The sequence below is a fragment of the Synchiropus splendidus genome, chromosome 1 (assembly GCF_027744825.2).
Source record: "Synchiropus splendidus isolate RoL2022-P1 chromosome 1, RoL_Sspl_1.0, whole genome shotgun sequence".
Lineage (NCBI taxonomy): Eukaryota > Metazoa > Chordata > Actinopteri > Syngnathiformes > Callionymidae > Synchiropus > Synchiropus splendidus.
Genome location: NC_071334.1, coordinates 64,155,428 through 64,180,742, shown reverse-complemented (window position 1 = coordinate 64,180,742; position 25,315 = coordinate 64,155,428). Strand labels below are relative to the sequence as shown.

The 25,315-nt window shown below is 40.5% G+C and overlaps 1 protein-coding gene across 1 annotated transcript in view; it reads left to right on the top strand.

Annotated features, from left to right (window-relative positions):
• The first annotated feature begins 4,500 nt into the window (after positions 1-4,500).
• Positions 4,501-25,315, top strand: part of pard3ba (par-3 family cell polarity regulator beta a) — a 124,098-nt gene continuing 103,283 nt past the window's right edge. The window contains exons 1-2 of the mRNA XM_053869492.1: positions 4,501-4,877; positions 12,422-12,523. Coding sequence (XP_053725467.1) covers positions 4,761-4,877; positions 12,422-12,523 — 219 coding nt within the window. The 5' untranslated portion in view covers positions 4,501-4,760. The remainder of the gene's footprint in view (positions 4,878-12,421; positions 12,524-25,315) is intronic.

Genomic DNA, 25,315 nt, shown 5'->3' with positions numbered 1-25,315 from the left:
CAGAAACACAGTAGGAGTAATAGCACATTAGGAGTAATAGCAAACAACACCAGTTTTAACATGTTATTTACAGTTTCTGAGGAAACTTTTTCATGTTCAGACACATGGCAGATTGACTACATAATGATCAGAAATATAGCCCTGTGTCCAGAATCTTTAAGAAAGCGTGCTTTCAAATGTTATAAAAAAAGCAGAGAAGCAGAGTTCATGGAGGAAAGTGCCACAGACGACCGCAGGATGTCACTTCTATTGAAAAGAATGTCATCACTGGTACAATTATGAGCTGCAGATGGAGAAAAATGTGGCATTTTAGAGCCATTAAACTATTTAGACCTGTTCCTGCTCCCGTAGACACTCAAGTCTCACTCCGCTTCCTCACCTTTTCTTCCTCCTTGTTTGCCTCTGCAGCAAACGCAGCCCCATAATTGTCCAAATCATTGTTCGGCAGTCGCTCCAGCTGTGATTAGGCAGAAAATTAGGTTATACGGTCGTTGCCATGGTTTCAATGCACTGTCTTCTTTTCTTTTTTTTTTTTATTTAATAACATTTCTTCTCTGAAGCCAAAGACTAGCGCAATATAATGAACCCAAATGAAACCAACTTTGGTCAGAACCAAGATTTTAATTACCCGCCGAGGTTCTCAGAGGACGACTAAAAGAAATAACAGGAAGAGCGAACAAACAAAGTGTGAGAAAGAACGGGAGGAGGAGCAGGGTTTATGTGCTCCGGCGCTAATCTGATCCATTAAGGGATGTGTGCGCGAGAGTGTGTGTGATGTGCTACCTGCCTGGTGAATATAAAGTCTCGTTCTCACCCATCAGGGATTGTGGTGCAAAGGGCGCTCGCTGTGTCTTGTAAAATTCTGAGCTTCAGCCGAGAAAATCTAATTAGTTTAATTAGACGTGTGCAACAGTCAAAAATAAAATAAGGTCTCCTCAGAGGTTTGCTGTCGAGGAAGTGAGAAAATGTTTGACGGGGGTGCGAAACTGTAAAGCAGACTAATCCTCCGACTGCAATCATCCACACTGCTGTGATCTTTCTTACAGATGATCCTCAAAGAATTAATGCAGCTTCTGCATCAGGAGGGAAAGAATACTAGAATTAGATTGAAGGGGAATGGGAAAACTGATCATCTGTAGTTGGCCATAACAGTCATAACTATGACTGCTCCAAATTGTATTATTGCTCGTCAGAAGTGGAGTTGAGACCTCCTAACCTAAGGCCAAGTAGAGTTGTAGTTGAGTCTAAGACGAAACCGTGACTGATATCAGACTGAATGACACTCATAGCCAATGTCACCCTTGTTTCGGGTGCTCTATAATTGAAGATGTGTTTAGTCGTTATTGACAAATAAACACAAGCTTAAGGTTGTTGGTTTACCAGCATACACAGTTGTCAGGTTTGGGGGGAATGTCACATTTTTTTTGCCATTAAAATGAAGTGTTGTAGCTGCATTCCTGACCGGATGGGATGTGCAGATACACCCCATTGGTGCACAAGCACCATCGCTTTTTCCTTGCATGAGAAAAGTGCCCCTTCTTGAACCCCAGCTCAGACATATGGCATATGTCTATTGCACCCATATTGTTGAGAGGGTAACACATTTCGGCCACCTTGAAATCGGGCGATTTAAAATGTGCTGATTGGAAGTGACATATTCTTTATATGGGTGCTATTGTCATATAAAGAAATAACATAAATAAATAAAACAACTAAAATGCATCAACAAACAATTGCAAATTTAAGTTAAATGCAGTGAAATGAGAGTCATGTTGTTACATTAATTTAGAAGTTTGAGCTAGCTCTTTATCCTTATGTTTACGTTTCAGGAGATGATGGTTACAATTTGATGTTAAAATTGCTTTGCAAATGTTACAATCTTGCTCTCGTTTCCTCTTTCCCACGTGCTTTACAGACAAACTCTTAGTGATTATAACATGCAAATCAAATTATTGCTACCTTTGACAACAGAGCTGCTAATGGTAGCTCTCCTCACTCTCTCCTCTATATGACATCACATTTTTATCGCCATGTGTGCGTCACATTTTTTCAGAGAAGCTGTGGTGTCGACTGATCTTGACAAAAAGTCCAGGACAATTCTGTCTGAAATGAGACAGAGACGTCATGCATTCAACCCTGAAACTATGTGTCACATATTGGTTTGTGACATTCAGAAGAGGAAAAAAACAACAACAGATTTATAAATCATATATTGGGACTATTATTTTGTTCATAATCATTCTTCATATGTAAACTTCAAACGCTAGAACTTCCTCTTTCTCACTTCTCAAAATCGTTCACCAGCAGTCATGTCAAAAATTCCCAAGAGGAAGTGGGCCACCAGTGAGCCACACAAAGCTCTTCCAACATGTGGTCGGAACCACTGCATGTCCCCTCATGATGGCTTTAATAACTGTAATTGTTCCACAAAACAGTACCTGTGACTCTGTAAGCTCTTGGGTGACGTCCTGCAACTGTTCAATTGAAGCATTTTCAGCCGTCGCTTACAAAAGAAAGGCAATTTTCCCACATGAATGTAACACCTCAGGTGTGGAATGAAATCCACACGCCAAATAAAAGTCATATTTTGGGAGCACTACCTCAGCTGCGCTGCTAGCATTGCTGAACACTCAGAAAGTGAGACCCGGTTTTTAAGAGTAATCCTTGCCTCTTATTCAGAGCCTGTAATTGCCAGCAGCACCGCAGGAAGTGCAGCAAGTCCCTGTATTGACTGGCACCGGTCTCACACAGAGCAAAAATGCAGGGGTGGCGGCACTGCCGCTGAGCACATGTCAATTTTGCTCTTTAGAAAAGGGGCACCGCTTGAAGACTGAAAGCAAATCAACATGACTATCGATCGAGAAAACCCAACCTTGTAAATTGCTCGCAGAGTGACGAACAAAACAACAACAACAAAAAAAACCCACAAAAAAAAAAACAGGGCTTTTATTGACGGACAACACTTTCACGACCACACCTTTACTTCCAGACTGAAAAGCTGGGGAAAAAGCTCTTAGACGACTACGAGACGTACGCTTTTGGGCTGCATGTTATTGACAACACTGTACCTGAGCTTTCAAAACCTGCATGGCCTGCCAGAGGCTGTTTAGTCATTCCTTCCCATTAGAAGTGATAAAAGCTGACAGACAAAGAGTCAAGCAAGTGTTCCATCAGGCAGCATGAGGAACTTGGCATGACTCTTAACATAATAGCAAGCTAGGTATCTGCGTTAAAGCCAGTACATCAGCCACCATCTGTATGGGACGTCTCCGGTCTTGAAAATGAAAGAGTTAATTCTCTGCTCATGGGAGAAGCTACTGTACACTTTCGGTCCACGTCACAGAACAAATGATTGACAAGCACTCAACAGCAAATAGAGACGCTGTCTCAAAGACATGAAACGTTGAGGCGTCAGACATGCGGAGAATTTCAACTTTGTTTCTGTGTTCAGCAGAACCTCCCTCTACACACACGCTGCAGTTTTGAATTCCACAAGAATGGAATAATTTACCTCGTGATGTTTTTCACCATCATTTTCTTACTGCTTTTACTTTTGCTGCATTTACACAGAAAAACTCGCACAGCACTTTTTATATTTTTAGAATGAATGGAAGCAACATGAGTACATTTGACAACACACCATATTGGTGTCCCTTTAAATGATATATTAATGACAAGTAACACATCAGACAGACGGTCATCTCTGAATTACTGGTCTCTGATTGCATGCGAAGGTGTCTCGGTCCCCTCTGTATTCTTTCACTGAATCACAGTGGAAATAATCTCTCTGCCCAATTATAAACCCATCTGCCATGGTGTCTTTCTGATTTGAAGGCCAGCCAATTCCCCAGAGAACAACAAAACAATGCGTGGAAATACGGTACGGGCGCATGTCGCCGGTCATTATTATCCATAAAAGCAATTTCGCATCAGAACTAATGGCATAAACGTCAGCTACAGTCAGATGATTAGTGTGTGAGGTGTGTGTGTGCGTGTGTGTGTGTGTGTGTGTGTGACGGGGTGTCATGGAAACATGGAAAAATAGTGGATGCATTTGCCAAGGAATACTGATCATTCACCTGAATGAACTTTTTTTTAACTGTGCTTAATGTCTTGCTGCCGTTTTCTGAACCATACAAACTACACACCTACTCACAACTGTTCATTCAAACCTGAGATGACACTGTCCACAAATTAAGCGGTAAATGCCAAGACAGTGTTTAAAAAAAGTATGTAACCTAAAGCTTAGTTTCAGCAAAAACAACAACAAATACAACAAATGAGACTCAGTAAAGCATTTATTGCTCCATATGTAGGTCAATATTTTTGTATGATGATTATTATTATTTATTATTATTAACAACAACAACAACAACAACAACAACAACAACAACAACAACAACAATAATAATTTATTTATTTAACTTCATCTCTGCTTATCAGCTCGGCATCAGTCGTTTCCTGGTGAATGGCAGTGATTTCTTCCGGGTTCCTGGTTCACTTTGTTGTGCTTTGGAACATGACAGAAAGTACGCGGCTGTGATCTTTTACCTCACTCCGCATCGACATCGAGACCTCTCCGCCAGAACCACCATGTTCGAACTCGTGGTCCACCTTTCGAGAGGGTTTAAGTGACGAAACCGTGATTTGACCGGAGACACCTGTTGCACCAGTTCGGAGTCTCAGGTGAAACGGCAGGAAGCCGTCGAAACTCGGACTCTGTTTTCATTTTAGCAAACATTTTTAAGTATTGAGCGACGATGAAAGTGACGGTGACATTCGGTGACACCGCGGTGGTGGTTCCGTGTAAACCTGGATGGACTGTTCGGGATTTAATGGACCAAGCCACTCGACGGTACCGAAGGATACTCGAACAGGTAAAGACGGCACAAAAATCACCGCCTTCAAATTAAAATCAACGTTTTTATTCCGTTTTGACAAGATATTATCATTAACCGCTGATGATATATAGCGTAAGAAATGTTATGTGTTTCATTGTTATTGTTATTTTTGTTTTATTTGTAACTAAATTTTACGAAAAGATGTTATAAATAATTGTAATTCCCTGTATATCTTATTGCATGAATCGCCTGTGCAGTAACTTTTGTTTATTGTTGGCAGTCAGAAAAATATTGGACTAACATTAATGGAATCTGGTTTGATGATATCAGCTGTCAATCATCATGTAGCTTTAAGCATGACGATGCTAACTAAGTCCATTAGCTTGCTAACGTGGGTGAGACCAAGAGCGGAAATGTCAAACTTCAAGATCGTCATACATTGCTCAGTAGTGAACGATGCTAAGCACTGACATGCAAATGGTATACGAACGTTGTGTTCTTGATCTGTTTGCGGGGGCAGCAGTCAAAGTTCCCCTCACCCCAAACCTCCTCCAGCACATCAGTGCTGAGGCAGGTTTAAACAATATTCTTCAGTTGATAATGTTATTAGCTAAACAGCTGCTGCAGATTTAGTTGTAACGTGTATTTTTGGAAACTATCCTGTTGCTCCTATATTTTTCGAAAGATATAATGAGATATAAAATTAAAAAGAGAGTATAACAGGGAGACAGGCTGATCATTAAATTGAATTATGGAAGAGATGTGGAGGTTGTATGTGTTTAAAATCAATTTCCAACTGTGCACATTATGTCTCACACTTGTACAGTACTCAATCTTGTGGCTATCGGTGAACCCTTGTTAATGTCGGATCTGCTGGACAGTGGCTGACTTATGACAGGGACAATTTATGTCACAATGTATTTGTAACACGCAACACATTCTCTGTTTCAGGCAGGTATTGCATTGTGATGCCCATGTGAACAATTACAAATGGAAAAAAGACAGCTATTCTATGAGCCTGTAGAAATATATTTCATTGAAATATAGCTTACAAAGAGTTTCTTGGAGTAGAACTATTTGGGCATCTGTGAAAATTGAAAGTAAAATAAAACTAGTAATGATGAATTGCATGTGGTGATAGGGGAGCTCCTCTACATGTATGTGTTTAGCTATAAATTGAAAATTTCAACGTGCAAGTGTTTGAAAGCATTGTATTGACTTGTGATTCTAGTTGATTCTGGACTTGGTCTTGTGAAGATTATTTTGTCTGCTGTCTCCAAATGTTGGATGTTAGGACAATATAGTTTAAGGAGAAGCCCTCCCAGGACTTTTATTTTCTATGTGTTCTTATACTTGTGATATAAAGGCTATATAATAAAGTAAAGCGTTTCTTATGTCAATATGTATTTCTTTGACTCATGCACACTTTAGTCAAATTGACCTTTCATTAATCATCAGCACCTTTGAGGGAGCTGTCCCAGCATGATAGCGAGCTGGGCATTAACAGCCTTTCTGGCTGCAGTAGCGCCTGTCTACCTGCACAATAACAAACTGGTATCTCGGCGGGCAGGTGGAAGTTTCCCTCCTGATGTCCTCAGTGTGCGGGAGACAGCGGGCATTGTGTTGTGAGTGATTGGGGATTAGGATTGGTGACAGGCTTATCGGCCGGGTGCTCCCCCTCAGCCAGAGCCGCCAGCCCTCCCCTTTGGCAGAGCGAGAGGCAGGGATGTTGGACATCGTGGGTGAATTCTCTGCTTCAGTGATGGTGGACTGTGCTGCTGGGTTCTTTTTAAATGTGAGCCACTGATTCGAATGCTCAGCTTTGATTGCTTTCCCGAGAGCATGTTAATTAGCAGCTAGACGCTGACTCAGCAGGTTTTGGCCCAAAATGAGGGAGATCATGAGAACAGTGCAGTTTGTCACTGCCAAAGAAGACAGAATGGGACATGTTCTGCCAACAGCATCGACTTAATATCCTCACACTTTCTGTCTTCCTGTTTTAATGAAGGGACTGTGTCATAGTCTGGTCCTAGTGCCTGGATACACGTAGGTGGAAGCTGATTCTTTCAGTGACAGAAAAAAGATCTGAAGTGCGAGATTGACCTTTGATCCACAGCATAGGTAACTTTTATGCCGCAGTTTTGTGATGGGTGTTTTTTCCTGAATTGTCGACAGGTTTATATTTTATGCAAAACGATTGAGGACAGGTTCCAAGATAGAACCAAATAGGTTCTCTTCTAGTAATTTAAATAAAAAAAAAACTGGAGATATTTTTATGTCAACTATTCACTGGCTAACGGTGGTAAATGTATGTCAGCCCAATGCTGCTTCATCAACAATGGAAAATATGTTGACAATAAATCAATGGTTTTAAGTACCACATAGTCTTCAGGGGTGAGATGCTGGCTCTTTCATAAAACTAGTTTTCACAGCGGTGCGATATAATACTCATAAAAGTGTTGTCATGAGCATGTTTGACGACACCAATTAGGTAGTGCAGGACTGTGACCTCGAGCACCAGCATGCACTTCAGGGAGGTTTTCGGTTCTCAGGGGAGACTGTCTGACGCTTAATATAGGCAGAAACAGATCACATTTCAACCCGTACAAAAGTGTGCTGACACCTCTTAAGTCAACAGTGCAGGATGTGTCGTGTTTGAGGGTGTGTGTCACAACTGTGCAATGTGGCTCAGGTCGAGTTAATATTTTGCTGAATCTACTCATGTTGGCTGGATTCCCTCCAATATGGAAAATTACACTATCTTTGACATAGCTGGGATTCAAAGTACCTTTTATTCACATATCATCATCTGACAGGTGCATGAAACTACTGTCTGTGATGACATGCCAATTTTTGTTTGCCAAGTTTATTTGGTTTTTTTTTTCTCCTCTGACACATTTCAGTCGGCTCTTAGTTGAGTTATACTTATTCAAGATTTAAAAAGTATTATTACTGTCCTTGCAACTAAGTGTCTAAAAAATTCTAGTATTCTGAAATAATCTGTCGACAAATGTTGAAGTTGGAGCTTGGTATTACAACACAGCCGAGTTTAGCATTATCAAAGTTAGGAAATAGATAAGCGATGTCCACTAAAGCTATGTTTGTCCTTAATGTTAATATGCGCTTTGTTTGCAACAAGAAAACCTGCCTGGTGAAAAGGAAACACAAATTAGCAGAATGTGTTTGATTCTTTTGCTGTACTTATTAGAGTCTACTACTTATTGTTTTATATTTGGGGAAGCCTTCTTGGATCTCGTACTCGAGGTGGTGGGGATTAAAAATGGTGGGGGGCATTTCTGAGTTCTGGGAATTTCTGAGTTCCGAACACAATTGAAATGTCTCTTGAAGTAAACATCTTCCTCTCACTCTTTGGTTCTGAACTGTGAGACACAGTATCCTTACATGATAGTGCATGGCTTGAAACAATTTTTACACAAACACAAAGACGGGCTAATGGGCAGCTCATTGATACCACTTGGCTGAGCCAACCAATACACGGATACGAATACACAAGATAATAATTTAAAAAAAAATAACGCTGCAATATTGATAATTTGACTTGTGCTTGCAAAAGAAGTATGTGATGTGGTAAGTCCACAGAAAAGCCAGGGGTACGTCAAAGTTTTAATCCCACCTATTGGTGATAAATGGTGCAGAAAAAGCTAGATGGAGTTTCACTGGAACGTTTTACGGAAAACCCTAATTGGTTGCTAAATTGTTTCATTACAGAAGATGAGATTTGTTTGCTTTAATATTTTGTTTAAGCCCTCTGTTTAGTTTCCGTCTATCTCTCCAAATGCATTGTTTGAGGGGGAAAAAAAGAGACCTTTCTTCAACTGAACAAATTGCTATCATTGATATACTCAGCCGCTGCTGTGTATACATGACAGGCCTCATTTCAGTATGTCTGTTCCTGTCAGAAACTTCTGCCGCTTTTTTACTCCAACAACTTCTCATCGACATGTTCATTAAGCACTTTCTTTTTCATCTGAGGGATAAATCCGCACCATTCTCCAGCAGCTGCGTAATTACTCTTTCTTCCGGAGATCAAAGTGTGAAATGGCAGCACTGACACCACCGTCAGTGCTTTCGGTGAATCCAACTCCCCTAATCGCCCGGGTGCTTGTGCACTCTGGAGTGGAGTAGCATTTGCTCAATGAAGGAGAGATAGTCCCTCCAACGCTCTGAGACATAATGGTGTAATTTGTCGGGTTTTTCCCTCTTCTTACTGTCATAGTAATTCTCCTCTACGGTTGCCTGACTGACTCTCAGATTGTCTTATTTTTATCCTTGGTTTTGGGAAACAAAAGGGAATTATGAGGAGTTGACAAAGACAGACTTGAGAGGATTATTGCTCTGTGTTGTGATGTACATGCAGCACAAGAAGTGCAGTTTTTGGAAATGACTTGCTCATTAGGAGCTAAGTGTCACTGTGTTGTAATAACCAGCTATGAAAAACAAATCATTATTTGGGAGAATTTTATAGATATCAGGCGATCCAAAGGAAAAACGTCTGACTTATAATTTGCTTCATTGTTTGCATTGTTGCAGGCCCTATTATGCCTTTAAGTATAATTAAAGTATTTGTATTGTTCAGTGTTTCACGATCACATCCCAGGACCGGATACATACGAAGAGCATCCTCCAGTGCCTTGAGTTTATCATTCAGTTGTTTCCCTCAGAGTTTAAAAAGGCACAACTGTGAGCAACACAGCTCAGATTTCTGCCTGACTGAACTAAAACAAGCTGCACTGTTTCATGTCCCAGTTTGCGCAAGCATGATCACTTAGCCTCTGACTTCAATTGTAGAAGCATGGCTTATAACATGTGGTTGTGCCAGTGGTTCAGTCCTCCTGTTTTCCTCAACTTGACAGTAGTGAGCAGATAAATCTGCTCAGCTGTGTTCAGTCTGAAGTCCTTGACGGTCTTCTGGTGCTGTTCCTGCCCTGGATGTGTATGAAAGACAGTAATATACATTTTATTTATTTCTTCTCAGCCAACACTCATGGCACTTAACGGATGCAATCTATCATGTCTTTATCGACAACGTCCATCATGGAAAAGTTATTTTGCGATTTTATTTATATATTATTTATGTTTATGTATTGCCCTTCCTAAAGGTGTGTGTTTTTGTTGCTTATGTCATTGCATATCTCCCAATTACTGTCTCTCCCTCTTTTACTGGTATGTACACATGAGCACACTCACACCCACCCACACAGAAATTCCAGTTTTTCCAGTTTGTCTAGTGAGCTACAGTACATACCTTGTGCGTTGTAGGTTGCAAGCAGCACATTTTCAACTGGTAATATTTCTCCTGGTATCAGTTTGTGTTACCACTGTTACTCTTCTAAAATAGATAATTTATTCAAATTACATGTACTATCTTGCAATGTTTAGTTTGTGTTTCTAACCTTTTTAGTGCATTAATTATTGTGAAGAATCATGGACATAAAATGATTATATGCTCTTTTATACAGTCAGTTTTTTAGCTTGTAGTTTATTTAGATTTTCCAAAAGAACTGGGCATTTAAATCCACTGTTGTGAAAACATGTTGATTTATCAGAGATCATGTGATGTACAAGTTAAAGTGACGTAAAGTTAAATTTTGCTTGAAGTCTTTCTAATAGGTAAACTTTATGAAATTCGATATGAAAACAGCTGCATTTAAAATCGTTCAGTACAGATTTGTCACTATTGAGTCATCCTGACATCAAATGTCTTCCTGTTGATATACTTACAGTATACTGTAGTGTTTTGGAGAAGTATTTTTCACATCCTTATTTTCTTGTGTATATGTTGCACTGTATTCTGCCCTTAACCTAACAACTGGTCACATCTTCCTTGAGGGCAATAACTGTGTTTAAGCGTTTATCACTGCCACTAAGTCTCTCGCTGTGCTGGTGAGCAGTTTCATCCGTGTCTCTGCAGGATTTTGTTAATTTAGCCACTTTAAAGGGTTTGTCAAAATTTTAAATTTTTGTCATTTTTAAACCTTCCAGAGGTGGAATTGCTGCCTGCTGTAGAGGTTAATTATGCTTTAGCAAGAGGTCACAAACTGGTGGCCAAGTATTCTGATCCGGGATTTTTTTTTTGTCATGGTCCTGAAACAGCAAACTTTTGGCTTCTGGTATGATGTGTTTTTTTCTGTAATGCTGTTACTTATTCACCAGAAGTTGTGGTTTTCCTTATTCTTATGTTTTTTGTCAGGTAAGCCTTCTATACAAGCCATTTTTGCAAAGTTTATTATAGTTGAATTGTGAACTCCTTTTTAATGACAATATTATGTCCTTCTTTTTGCACTCTTTTTCCCTTCATCAGAAAGGTTCTTGGTCTGGCAGTATTCAACTTGCTGCATTTTCAAACTATTGAATTGCTGAGTTACCCTTCGTCTAAGATTTAAGTCAGTCTGATGATCTGACACATTTCAATGTGTGACAAACATGGTGTATAAAAAGTCATCAAGATGGGGCAAAACGTTTTAGTAGCATGAAAGTCTCTCAGTTTTGGTCCCTGCCCATTGTAAATGTAGGAGTGAAAGGTGACACAATTCACTTGGCTGATCTTTAGGTTTGTCGTTTGTTATCCACAACAAATCAGTAATTTTTTTTGCTAAGATTCTAAACTTAATATCAGTTGCATGTGCAACATTTTAGAACCTCCCCACTATCTCTGTTTTCAACATCTACTTGCTGTTTGTGCCTCCATATGTTAAACAGGTCAATGGCATCCAGGTACACTCTGCTGTGCATATTCAGATTTTCAAATCAATCATGCATCAAACAAAGGGTACCCCTGTGACCTTGTCTGCTGGACATTCTCTATTAGCTTCCTTCGTCGCATCTTGATCTGGGCCCTGGAGGATTGTGTTGCAGTGAATGAAGAACAGCCCTGAATTTGTATTTTGGTTGGAGATAATCTTGCAGTCCTGCTTTCAGAATAATGGGCGTACCTCTTTTGGAAGTTGATGTAATCCTCATAACCATTTGTTTTGTGAGAATGGACATGGAATCTACATTGGAACACCCAGTGGTTCTGAAAAAGAAGACGGCTTTGTTCAAAACCGTGTGTTGTGTAAACTGTTTTTTTAGACGCATTGTCTGAGGTTCTGGTTTTAGTTATCGTATTCTGAGGAATCTGTGCTCAGTTTTGTTTGTGCATTATGTTTTTTGGTTCTCTTTTTCTTGAGGGTTTTGAAACTTGTGTCATCTTATAATGGTACCACCAACCCAAGACTGTAGCTGCTTGTTTCAGTATTTTACTATGTAGTTGAAAATGTTTTTTGGCTGTTGTTTGGTCTTTATACCCACATGGTTTCATGTGTCCTACAATCCAAACAGATCATATTACTAAAGTTATTAAAGCAATCTAGCAGATGAAGAAGGATCAAAGTGGAACATGAAGGTACTCCAATAGACAAGATCGTGCTTCTTAACACTTTTAACTACGTTTCCTGTACGAGATAAGTACGGGTAACCAAGGGAAAGCGAATAACTGCTGAATCGTTTGAATTCCACTGCTTTGTTAAGAGCAACTTGAAGAAATCCTTAACTCCTGTTTTCCCAATATTCTCACACAGCATGGATCGAGTGCAGTTCGGACGCATCATTTGGAATACAATGAAGGAGGAATCCTGGACATAGATGACCTGCTGTCTGATTTGGTGGAAGACAGAGATAAGGTAATAAGATTATGCTGACAAAAAGATGAACATTTTCAATCCCGCTATGCTCACTCTCTGCTGCTGTTGTCAATCATACATATGATAGATGAAAGTTTCTTTCTGGGAAAGGATTTATCTAGGCGAATCTGGCTGTCAGGTTTACGACAGCTTTCGACAGCTTTCCATGTCTGTGTGACAGTCATTTTTAGGAAGTACTGTTTTTTTAAGATTCAAAAAATGTCATTCAATATATCCGTGGTTGACTTTGTAGTCTACAATCCCTTGTGCATATTTTTTCTACCAATCCATAAACAATGTGAGTATCCTTCTTTTCGCTATTCACTTAGATCTTTCAGGATATTTCAAATTTGAAATAATTGGCCAAAGCCCAGTAATACCTACGTTTATTTCTTTTTACAATTCTATAGACTATATATTACCTATCGAACACATTTACGAAAATAACAAATTATGTTGGTCAAACAACACATCACATTAGATTCAGGCCTCCTACTCTTTCACTTTTTGACAGTGAAGGTAAAGTCGGTAGTGCTTTATGATTTAGCTGTCAAGTCAATTTTTGTTGCGATGATGAAAGAACACCATTAGAGTTCAGCTGGGATTTCCTGCGAGCTGCTTAAATGTGATCTACTGTACACATAAGATGCCTACACACAGTTTGCTGTACTTTGAATTCACTTTCTTTAGCTAATTCCCCATAATGCATTCATAAAGTGTGCTAATAACATCCTGAAATCCATATTCATAAGTCCTCAGCACAGATGAATGATGAATTTACAACATATTCTGCCTCGGGTGAGTGTGCTTTCATTTTGGAATAAAACACTTCTCTTTCTGTCTTTCTTTCTTTATTCTTTTTTATAGTTTTACATCTTCATTCAAAATATTCGCCTCAGTCAGGACAACGCTCCTGAGGATGCTGACATGTGCCAGGGAATTCAGTTTTGGAAGACTTTTCTTTGGAGTATCGGTGTACACTTTTGACTTTGAGTCAGGATGGAACTATTCAATATTTTTATGCCTTTTTGTTGCCCAGTGATTCAGCTCGACAATGTGTTGAGCTTGCTTCTCTGAACAACATAGTTTACTTGATGCAGTAACTCATGTCTGCTGTTTTGGTCTAGAAAAGTCTGAAATAAGGAAAAGTGATCTAACTTTGATAAATGGTGGCTTTTAATAGAAACTGGGGTTGAATGAATGATGTGGCCTGACAAGTTTTCACTGGAATTGTTGGCGATGACTGCGGAGACCAAATCCTGGAGTTGAGATAACGTGATGATGAGAACCTCCATTCCGGTCAAACTCTTACCACATACCGCAGTTTGAAGTTTGAAAGTCGTACTGCAAAGTCGACAAAATGTTTTGTGAAAACATAGCTCTGTTCAATAATAGATGCGGAATCTCCATCTTCAGTTGATGGAAAAAAACAAAACATTTTGACATTCTCTGTGAAAGAGGCGTTATTTTCCACAAAGATGGATTCTAACAACATGATCAGCATTATATTTTTGCACTAGAGGGCAAGTCACAGGTTTAATGAGTCATTTTCCCTGAGCTCAAGCATCTTTCGCTGTGTGGTAATGATGAAGTGACACAGATCTGAATTCGTTCGGTATTTGATCACGTCTCTGCACAGGCAGTTAACCTGATGCCAGCTTTCTCTTTTTGGCAGTGGTTTGTTTCTTTGTCAGAAGTTCTGCTGAACAAACCAACATGACGGCAAAGTTGTCCTATTTACCTTTGTCTCTACTTGCTCTCACCCAATTCTCCAAACGCTATCGTGTCTTTAATCTCTCGCTCATTTTGTGCTTTTGTTTTTGCTGCTGATGAAAAGATAGGGGGAATAGGACGAGGGCTTCCAAATGTGCCAGTCGTCTGACTTATCTGTGTGCTCCCCAACAGTCTCCGCTCGCATAGATTAATGAGCCACGTCTGGCATTCTTGATTACTCCGCTGCCTTTTGTTTGTCTATGATTTTATTACCTTGCTGCAGCCGTGTGATTCTATCTTTAGTGCTTCTCTTTTTTTTTTTTGTCTAGTTATTGTGTTGGCCGCTGTTGCACTATCAATCATACCGGAGTGGTCCCATTGTGAAGTCTCAGCATGGGCACCGTGTTAGCCATGGATGCTAATGAGAGATAATGGTAGGCCATTTGTACGCCTTGTGTTCACTGTAGCTGCATGTCCAGAGCGTCTTTACATAGCTATTATTCACCACTGCCGATCAGTCAAGGCATGGCTTGGCGGCTAGTGTTGTTTGTTAGCTAGAAAGAAGCGCCACTGGTGGTTGATGAGAACCTGTCTCTTATTTGATTACTGTTCTGCCCCTCCCTACCCCTCTGGATATGTGACATGCCTCAGACACATGTTCTCACACACACGTCGACATGACTCCTCGTGAAATTGATGGATGAAGTGAAGTTCATTTTGGCTTAGACACACATAGACTGAGCAAACAATGACAGATGGAGAACCACATGGATTATAATAAACCCAACGAGGGTCTTTATTGTTGTGTGGGCGTCTGCCCTGCAGCTCTTCACATTGACCTGTTCTGTCCACCATCACATACATTAGTCTCTCATTTTTCAAGTTTTTGCTGTTGCAGAAGCTAATCCAAATGAATCAAAACATATAAATGGATGGAGACGATTAATGACTATTTTTTTCCATATATAAAATTAATGTCGCTGACGTCTGCGGCGTTGTATGTGCCAGTTGTGTCCTGATTTGTCACTCAAAAAATTCTCTCTCTTTTATTTACTCCACTCAGACATCTCTCCAGTCATGACGTAAAAGTAAAATGCACGGCACTTGCAGTTCTTTTAAGCCTCCGTTAGATTAAGTTTTTATGTTTGTCGTACACAAGTTTTAGCTCATAGGAAATTCATGTTTTAAGCTTGTCTGTTTCCGCTTGCTCTCCATCTTAGTGATTGGATGTATGGATACAATCAATGTCATGTGTACCTCAAAGCACTCGCCTATTTACAACAGGAAAGGACTTTCGTGGGCTTGTGCATTAGCCATGTCTATTCCCAACACTACTTACAGCATGTCAGTAAGGCATGAGCTGACCAAAAAGCATTAAAATACATTCACCATATTTTGCTTAACGTGTGAGAGGTGCCAAATCTTCCTGAATGAGACTTTTATTCACACATAGATGCATCTCTAATTCACTTCCATCTCCTCTGAAATACTAATTAAGTGGAAAAGAATGAAGCCTACTCCTGCTGGACTGACCTCATTTTTGCCATAGGACTGCAGAGTGTGAAATGTGTTCAAGGAAAAAATCACATTTTAAAAGACTTCCTTGCTCTTGGAAAGCAAAAAGAAAGTTTTTAAAGAATGGGAACGTTAATTAAAAATGGCTCCATCTGTTCTTTATTAGTCATTTACATTATGATCCACAGGTGAGCCTCTTGTGATGTCTAGGTGCTGGAACATCAATGTACCAGATCACGTCCCACCTGATATCCATCTGAAATGTCACCTGTTTGATTGTGAGGCGTCTTCCATCATCAGTTGTTTCCATATGGAGTCCTCAGTGGAGGGTGATGCACGGCCTTGAAAATAAGAGTGTAATGAGAAGGATTACCAAGGTATAGCAGTAGTGTGTCACACCCTTGTAAGAGACAGTAAAATCTGACATCTGCCATTTTAACTATCACCAAACAAAGGTTGTTAGTTGGAGAAGTTATGTAGTGCTGTGTTATCGCCAGTGCTGAAAATGTCATGAGAATAATTCTCATGCTGCTGAAATGCAAAAATGTAATAACCAACTGTAAATGCCTTAATATAATTATTATTATTAGAACTATCTGTCTGGGTGCCTCTTGTCATCTTTTAAAAACCAGTCTTCTAAAACAACCTTATCGTTAAGATGTTATGGCTACTTAGTGTTTATTAAAGGAAACTAAAGCATTGTTGCATTTTGCAGATATATTGTATTTCTGATTACAGTAAGCCATTAGCTATAAAATTACTCCCTCTGTTGGAGCTAGTTGAATGGAATGTGATACTGCTGCCCAGATGTACTGATCCCTGCATTGCCTCCTCAGCCGGTACGAGGTGAGCTGTGTTTGATTGGCATCTGAATAAGCGCACATGTCCGTGTGCTATCTGAATGGCTGGTGGTGAGTGTGAGCACAGGCTTTACCCCTCCCTCTAATTATAAAATGTCACTTGTACTCATACTCGCTTTATCATTACCCAAATGCTCTTTGTGTCTAATCACTACCATACATCCTGGGACCTGTGAGGATGGCATCTCTAAATCTGTTGAACGCTTTTGAATTTTGATATATTGCCTGGAGGTATCGGTACAGAATCAGCCCAACTCTCCACCACAATTTGCCGATTTTCTTCCATCACATCTGCACCTGTCGTGATATCTATTGTTGCCTCTATCGCGCTTCCTTACTCTGTTTTCTCCAGCTCAGAGTAGGAAAGCATACTGACTGTTGCCAGATATTTTCCTTTTTTTTCTTCGATGTCACCGTGGTTAACTTTCTTACTAGCACTAGGTGATGTGCCCAATGATATGCCCACACCATCACCAAAAGTACTGGCATTCTTATGAGCAAACGTAGGAGGTTGATTCAGATTTCAGCAGCGAAGCACAAAGCCTCTTACACTAAGATGATTGTTGATTTCTGAATGAATGGATACAGAAATTATTTGGCATATTTTGGACTGGCAGTTGCATGTTGAATACTGTTCATGTTAAATTTATGTGTGAGATGTTTGTTTGTTTTATTAGCTTACTATAGCCACAATTTGAATTACAAATTGAATTAGGATCTGTACAGGACAATCTGCAAATATATATATATATATATATATATATATATATATATATAGATAGATATAAATGTTTTTTTTTTTTTGTTTTTTTTTTTTAATCAACTTGGGACAAAGTATTGATTTGTTGATATTAATATTGAGTTCAAGCAATGCAATATGTTAATGAGATACCCTCCCAGTTCGGCTGGGCAGCGTCATCCCTTTGTTCCAGCTAAATGAAGACCAAGTTAAATTCAAGTGAGTAGACATGAGCTGAAGTTTGTAAACCTTGCAAGCCTGCTATTTTGGTCTTGCAGTGTGTTCATGTTTTGTTCCCAGAGTACCAGGGTCCATCGTCCAGAGGCTCTTGTTTTTGTTTGCTATGTGAGTGAACTCAGACGGAAAAGCATTCACTGTAGCTTTTCTGTCTTTTAGAGTGGTGGTCCTGGTTATCTACTGGGTAGACCAACTGCACTAGACTCAACCTTTAACTCAGCTATGATAATGAGCTATCCTTTATTGTTGAACTGCTTACTTTAAAATGTAAAATGTGTTCATGTGCATCCAGGTGTTGCGAGGCTATGCGCATCTATACGTGGGCGTACTATCACTCAATGTCTTTCTTGACACCCTGCTGATCTGATCATGATGAAGTGGTTCTTCCCCCTGGGATTGGGTAACTTGAGCTGATTTTAACGTCTCATCGCCTTGACCTTGATTCTGCTCCCCCTGTCTGAGCATCAACAGCTCTTCATCTGATTATATTCAATTAACAATTACCCCCAACTCTCCCGGTTTGATTGCAATTATACAAGAACCAAAGGAAGACTTGAGCACAGAGTCTGCTTTTCATTACGCACACTTTTTTCATCAAGTTTCTCTTTGCAATTGTAATTCCTTTATATGGTCCCCTTTGCTACCCTTTGACTTTGAGTGATGGCCCCTTTCCAGAGTGATTTGTCAGTTCACTGAAGCATGAGAGCAAGATTCATATCTGTCAAGACCCTTTCTGTTGTCATTTCCAATGTGTATGTGTGGCTGCATGGACCTTGTCTCTGGTGGCAGTGCTTCTGTAGATCAGAGTTTTCTGTGTTGCCCACTGTGTCACTATCACACCACCCATTAGCTTCTAATGGAGTGAGACAGTTGGACTGTAACCTGAACTGCCAGGGTCTGCTGTGTTCTCGGGGAGGGGGTGAGGTCAGAGGTGTAACTTTATTTTCTGGACTTTTCTTGTCAGCTCAGTTGTAGAAAGGAAAGAGGACTGTGTGAAGGAGGTGATGGAGAGGAGGAGCATTCTCTGTGATGAACTGTGGCAGATGGACAGTCAATCAGAGACTAATCCTGCTTCTAACACTCAGCTGTGCCAGTGTCGTGTCAGCTTCCATAGCAGTAAACTTAATTTTTCATGCACAAAAAGTAATTCTATACTTCAAATTTGTCTGTTTTAGACCTGTGTTTTCTGATAATTGGGATTGTCTTTGAACAAACCCCGCAATGACACCAGCCCAGAGACACATTCACAAGTACAACCAAAGATGTTAAATCATTTGGATTCAGTGTTTTAAATCATTCTCTGAGATCTCACACTGCTGCGTCAATCCAATCCTGCTTTTAGTCCTACTCTGGCCTTTGTTAGCTTCATCAGTTGGTGACCTGCAGAGGTGCTAATTACTCCGGTCTAATGATCTATTAATGGTCATCTTGTTTACAGTGAAACTACTCTCTGACCTGACCCCATCTGTTCTCATGGATGACTTTTTTGTGGAGTGCAGTGTGTGCTGTGTCCTGTGTTTTCCCTGGGCTCACAGTGGCTCTGCTCACTCCAACTGCTAATAAGTAAAATCAGCATTGAGTCACACTGCAGAGTGTGTGTGTGTGCGTGCGTGCGTGCGTGCGTGCGTGCGTGCGTGCGTGCGTGCGTGCGTGCGTGCGTGCGTGCGTGCGTGCGCGCGTTTCATAAAGGATGCATGGTTGTAATACTGAATCCAACTCATTTAGGTTAAATGTTTAATGATTCTTGGAGTAATTACACGGCTGAAACCACATCTGCGTCCGTGCAAAACACGACATTATTGTTATTATTCATTTCTGCTGCCGCTCACTCTCATCGTGTAACTGATTGGCTTAATGAATGGAGCACTGTGGGCAGTAATGTGTCTGAATGGGCCTCTCGAATTATTACCAGCCTTTGTCTGTTACTGGAGAGACTCGTTCAGACTAGGAGTGCTTACTTTAGTGGCACAAAAAAGCATTGGAATAATCAATTTATTTGTGGTAAAGTTTAGTTGGACGTACAGTATTTCAGAAATAAATGGAGAAATTGGCAATTGGTCCTTTACATCTCATGAAGCAGCATCTTAGTAGGAGAAACTGAATCTGTAGAAATGGATTTCTCCCTGGCATTATTTGTTGAAATAGAATTCGAAGCTTTGTTTTTATTTATTTATTTAGTTATGGGACATAAGAGACAAATAATACATACAGAGTGTAACTTGTATAGAAATTTCACTAACTGACCAGAATGCATATTTTGTTATTAATACACTGTTTATATTATGTTTATGTTCATATTATTCTGAAACAAATAACTATTTTGATAGTCGACTACCAATGACTCAATAGTCAGCATATGATGTGTATAGTTTGACCAAAACACCTAGATGTCTGAGTGTTGTTAGGAGTAAGTTAAAAAAGAAAATGTATGTGATGTCTTGTCAACACTTTTCTTAAATGTTGTTTTGAAACTTTATGCATGCATTTAAATTTCTCAAAATGTGGTGCGAAAGGTATGTTTCCTTTCATGGTTCCTTTACTTTTGTGTTGTTTGTTGTTTTGGTCCTATACTTTCTACATTTTTGGTTGAGCAATGACATCACAACTACACCCATCAGCGACTCATTTAATACTAGAGTATGGTCGATTAGTCGTAGCAGCCCTAAATGATATGCAGTTGTATGCTGCGGAATAGAATGTCTTTTTTTCTGTTCGCACTTAAATGTAGTGAAAAGAAGTGTAGTGTAGTGAAGGGACAGAAAAGCAGATAGAGAGCAGGCCTGTTGAGAAGGAAAACTCCACAGGTGAAAGGACGCCTTCCTCGCAGCTAACCACTCCTTCCATTCCTCTGTTGCATTAGGAGGATGTGGGGGATTCGGGGCGCAGCTGGTCATGTGTGGGTCATGGGGGAAAGAAAAGCTGATTATTAGTCTCTGGCTGACTTTTGGGGAAAAGAGTTAGAATGTGTGAGCGTGTTTATGCACATTCATGAGGAGAAGGTTATGACTTCCTGTCCACTGGGAGAGCTGTCACAGCGTGTGTATGTGTGTGAATGAAAGTGTGCCATGTTCACACATGCGTAGCAGAACCAGTGTAACCACCGGTGCTGTTTTTGCTCTGCCGAGATGATGAACGAGCCGTTTTGATATTTGCTTTGCGGCCTGGAGAAATGCGGAGCCTGCAGAGTCCCCCGTCACGACTTCACCCCCCTCCACCCTTCACTCCCTGGCTCTCACTCCGTGGCATGTTTGTGATTTATGAAGAGTTGGCCTGTCCCTTTATGAGTTTGCATAAATAATAATGTGGCCTGTCAGCGGGTAGATGCAGTGCTGCAATAGCTCAGCTGGTGGCTAGTTTCTTGTATGTGTTTGTGTGTTCACTATCAGGTCACATGTGCTTCATCACTGTGCGACAGATGTGCAAGTGGAAGCTGAGAGGAGGGGAGGATGGATAACATAGAGCCCTGAAGTAATACACCTTTATTTTGTTCATACCAGGATTTGCCGGGGGAAGAGGAAGATTAGGATTCTGTGGGAAATGCAATGTTTAACTATTACCCATTACCCTCTCGACACAGCCCTTTATTGAGACAAGATGACGGTTGTGCACCTGGTTACTTTTAACTACAGTATGACCATGCTAGAAATCTTGAATGTTTAACTGAACCTTAAGAAAACAACAAAATCCTGAGCGGAAATATTGCCAGGGTTTAAGAAGCAACAAAAATATTATCTAACTAAAATGGCGGTGGGATACAATTGCAATTGTGAAGTAGCAAGGGCAGTGGTTGCATGGAAAGGAAGAGAAGAAATTATGTTTGGCGGTGGCTATTTGTAGAAGTCTTCAAAGAAGTTACAGTGAAAAACACCACTCATCCGCCTTTGCTGCTCTAGCTTCCTGTTGGTACATCTGACTGGAGACTTGTACATGCAGCACTTGGTTCAACCTTCAACTTCTGCCAGTCAACTACACTCAGCATCAGCCAATCAGCTTGTCCTTCTCTTTCTGAGTGCATCTTTTCACTCTTCCCACTCACTGCTGTTTGATGTCCTTTCTCCCAAATTAAGCCAGAATTGCAAGACTGAGATCAGCAAAAAGTCTTCCACTGCAGTCTGAAAAACTGTTTTTTCTTTTCTAGATCAGAATGTGCAACACACAGTAACTGAAATTACATCAGTGGAACAGATGTGGAGCTGCTCCCTCACCATAAAGTACTATGGCTCCCATGTCAGACTAGAATTGATCCAACTGTGTCCATGGTTTGAGTTCCAGGAGAACTCAGGGGAAGCTTGAATGACCCACTTGTAATGCAGCACTGCAGTGACTTTGACAGCAGCAGGGAGTGTTTGGGGACATTTGGCAGGAGATTCCCAATCTTTTGCCAGGCTTTTACAGATGTCTCTCACTGTTTGGCCGGATATCCAGAGTTCACACGCTCTGGTCTCTGCTGAGATGTTGGTATGTCCTTGGAACAGTGAAGCCTCTGCTGTGACCCAGAACTGTTGGCTAGCAAAGTAAATGTGACGGTACAGCGAAGGAGCTGTCATGCACATTTTTATGTGGTGTGGGACTACTAAGACTTTGTAGGTAACTGTTGAGGATTGCCACTATTCATTATTATTATTATTTGACCTTTGTTGGTAGAATTAAAATGACTCCTGATTCTCTGATCAACTGTTCCTTTATTTTCTTCTGCGTTTTCAGCCGTCTCAACCACTGCAGTCTTTGAAAATGGTTCTGTCAGATCTTTGTTTTTAGCCCAGTAGCATCCCAATCTCTGCGGTTGCTTCATTGCTCCAGCTCCTACAGAGTTGTTCAGTACTATGGGTCATACAGTAGGTTTGTGTCATTAATCTAAAAAAAGTGACTTTTGTGTGTAATTCAGTTGAAGAGGAAAAAAAAAAACGGTATTGGCCAAAAGCTCTGGACTGTGGGAGGAAACCGGAGTACCCAGAGAAAACCCGCATGCAGAGGGAGAATGTGTAAACTCCATGAGAGTCCACTAGCCCGCCGTGTAGCCCTAGTCAAGATTTGTGTGAAGTAATAAGCAAAACATTTCTTTTTCCAGAACGCCAAAGCCAGAAGTGATGGGGAAGACTGGGGTTTCGGTTTGAAGTCATGACAAATTCTTTGTGGCTGCATTGTTGATTTGGTTGTTGCTCATTATATCATGCTGATAACTTAAATATGTGCTCTAATATTTGTGTTATTGTTTGTGAAATTCTGGTGCATTTCTTTGGTAATTCAGCACCATGATATGTTTTTCCACCTACACCATGTGTTTGTGTGTGAGAGCATTGGTTTATCATACTATAAGAAATCACAGAGCTCCTTCTGAATTATGCATCGCTTGTTCAAAGAAGGAATAAAGAATGGCGGGAAGTAGAAAATGGAGAGAGTGGGGGTGCATAAGATAAATGACAACAGCACAAAAGCAGAGCATCTCCATAGAGTTGTACCCCACACACTCACACACACAGACACACATGCGCTCAGCAGTGGTAGACAGCAATGAGAGCTCAGAAGAAAAATGGGTTGATTAGTTCTAGCGTATGAAGCTGTGTGTTTGTGTGCTGCTGATATCCAACTGTTGTCTGTATGCAGTTGTACTACTCTGTAGCCAGGGGGCACTGTTAATCCTCCCTGCTGTGGCCATGTAGGACGTTGTGTATTCCCATTTTGTGATTGTTTTGTTTTTAAAGAAGCTTTTTTCTGTGTTCTAAAAACCTTCACTGTTTTGTGCTCACTACTGGTGTTGAATTAGTGACAGTAAAATGATTCAGTGTTTCATCCACGCGTCAGCACATTATGTCAGAGCAATTATGACCTTTTATTTATTACTATTATTGTTAATTGCCACTGTGAGGAATTGGCTGCAATATTTCAGATTCTTGTATTAATTGATGTTTTGTGGTAGTGCTAAGAGATTACTATGGTAAAACTAATGATAAACCAGTTCACTGAGATATAAATACGCATTTCCTGTCCTGTTTGTTTTTGGCATAATTGATTATGTCACCCAGTTGTTGAAGATTTGCTGTTTATATGGTATTGATTACAGGGAAGGGTTAGGGTTGGAATTTGGCTTTGCTGATGACAGACATGGGTCATGAAGGTTTCAAATACAGTGGTACTTCGGTTCTCGACCACAATCCGTTCCAGACGGCCGTTGGAGAAGCGATTTGTTCGAAATCGGAATCGATTTTTCCCATTACAACGAATGGAAAAAGGAATAACGCGTTCCAAGCCTTGAAATAGGCTTTTGTAGGAGTGAATGTAGAGTGTCTGCTGCAGGTGCGCTGTTCGTCTATGTGTGTGGCCGCTGCATGTGGGAGGGGTTGCCGAGTGAGTGAGGTCTCTCCAGAAGTGAAGAGGTGCCCGGTGCATGTCCAGCTCTGAATGTGCGCTTTTGTTCAGTTTGGCTGTGACAAAGTCATAAACCAAGTAACGCTCTGTCCGAGACTCGCCTCATCCCTGTCCCAGCTCCAGCCCACAACAGGACATCAAACCCTGGAGTGCGCGCTCCAGCCTCGGAGGTGTGGAGAGCGAGCACCTCCCCTGTGACACTCTACCACGGTCCAGTGTGGAGACAGGAAAGATTTTACACCTCAGTATGAAGACAAAACAGTCAGTAAATGTAGCTAACGGGACACGTCTGCGTACAGAGGCTGCGTTATACACAATAACAAAGCGCGTCGTAGGTCAGCTGCTCGGGCCGTGCGCGTTTTTTCCGGCTTTTTTCGGGGGCGTCTGAAAATTTTTTTTTCGAACACCGATTTGTTCGAAGTCCGAGACGTTCGGAAACCGAGGTACCACTGCATTATGGAGAGTACTGAATCTCACAGTTTTTAGGTATAGCTAGATTTTCTTAAGCTGTAGGCCTGGAAATCATGAATGAACAAACCCAGACATGCATAAATATGCAAAGGGCATGTGAGGATACCTAAGTACATGCTAGAGCATAGCAATTTTTTGAGAAAAAGGCACGATCATACTTATGGGTCTCCAATAACAGTCTATTCTGCATTATATTAGGCATTATATCAGTTCTCAGGTCTCATTACTTATTAACAGGCACCAATGTTGTATTGCAAACGGACACAAATGGTACACACATACAGACTTACTCCAAAACTGCATGCACTAAAGCCAGACATACACATTTATTCACTGCTCATCGATAAATATGGAAAGCTTGACAGTTTTTCCATTTGCATCGGTGCACCCTGTGTGTGTGCTTCTGGAATGAGACACCGGGGTCACATAATTCAGTTGTTGGTTGACATGCAACCTCCCTGGGTCCATATCAATACCAATCGCTAGACTGGGGAGGAAGGAAGGAAAAGGTGATTTGTTTTCTGGAATACTAATAACTGTCGGGGGGAGAACTGAGAAAAATTCACGTGTGGAATAAACACACCAATGATTGAGTCCCTGGTCTCACTCACCAGACCCCTCTTGTGTTGTATTTGCTCGTGCAATTTCATAAAATGAATGCTGTTTGGTGAGTCTACACATCACACTACAATCATGTTCTATTGTGGTCACAACATTGGACTTTGAAACTGTTTTTTATCTTAAATCTGAAGTTGAATATGTTTAGTCATGTATGATATTTTTCTTTTCTAATATATAACTCTACATTCACACAGTTGAGATTGTGCTTGAAAGAGATAACAAAAAACGTCCAGATCAACCGTTTTTAAGCTGATATTTAGAGGTCATATC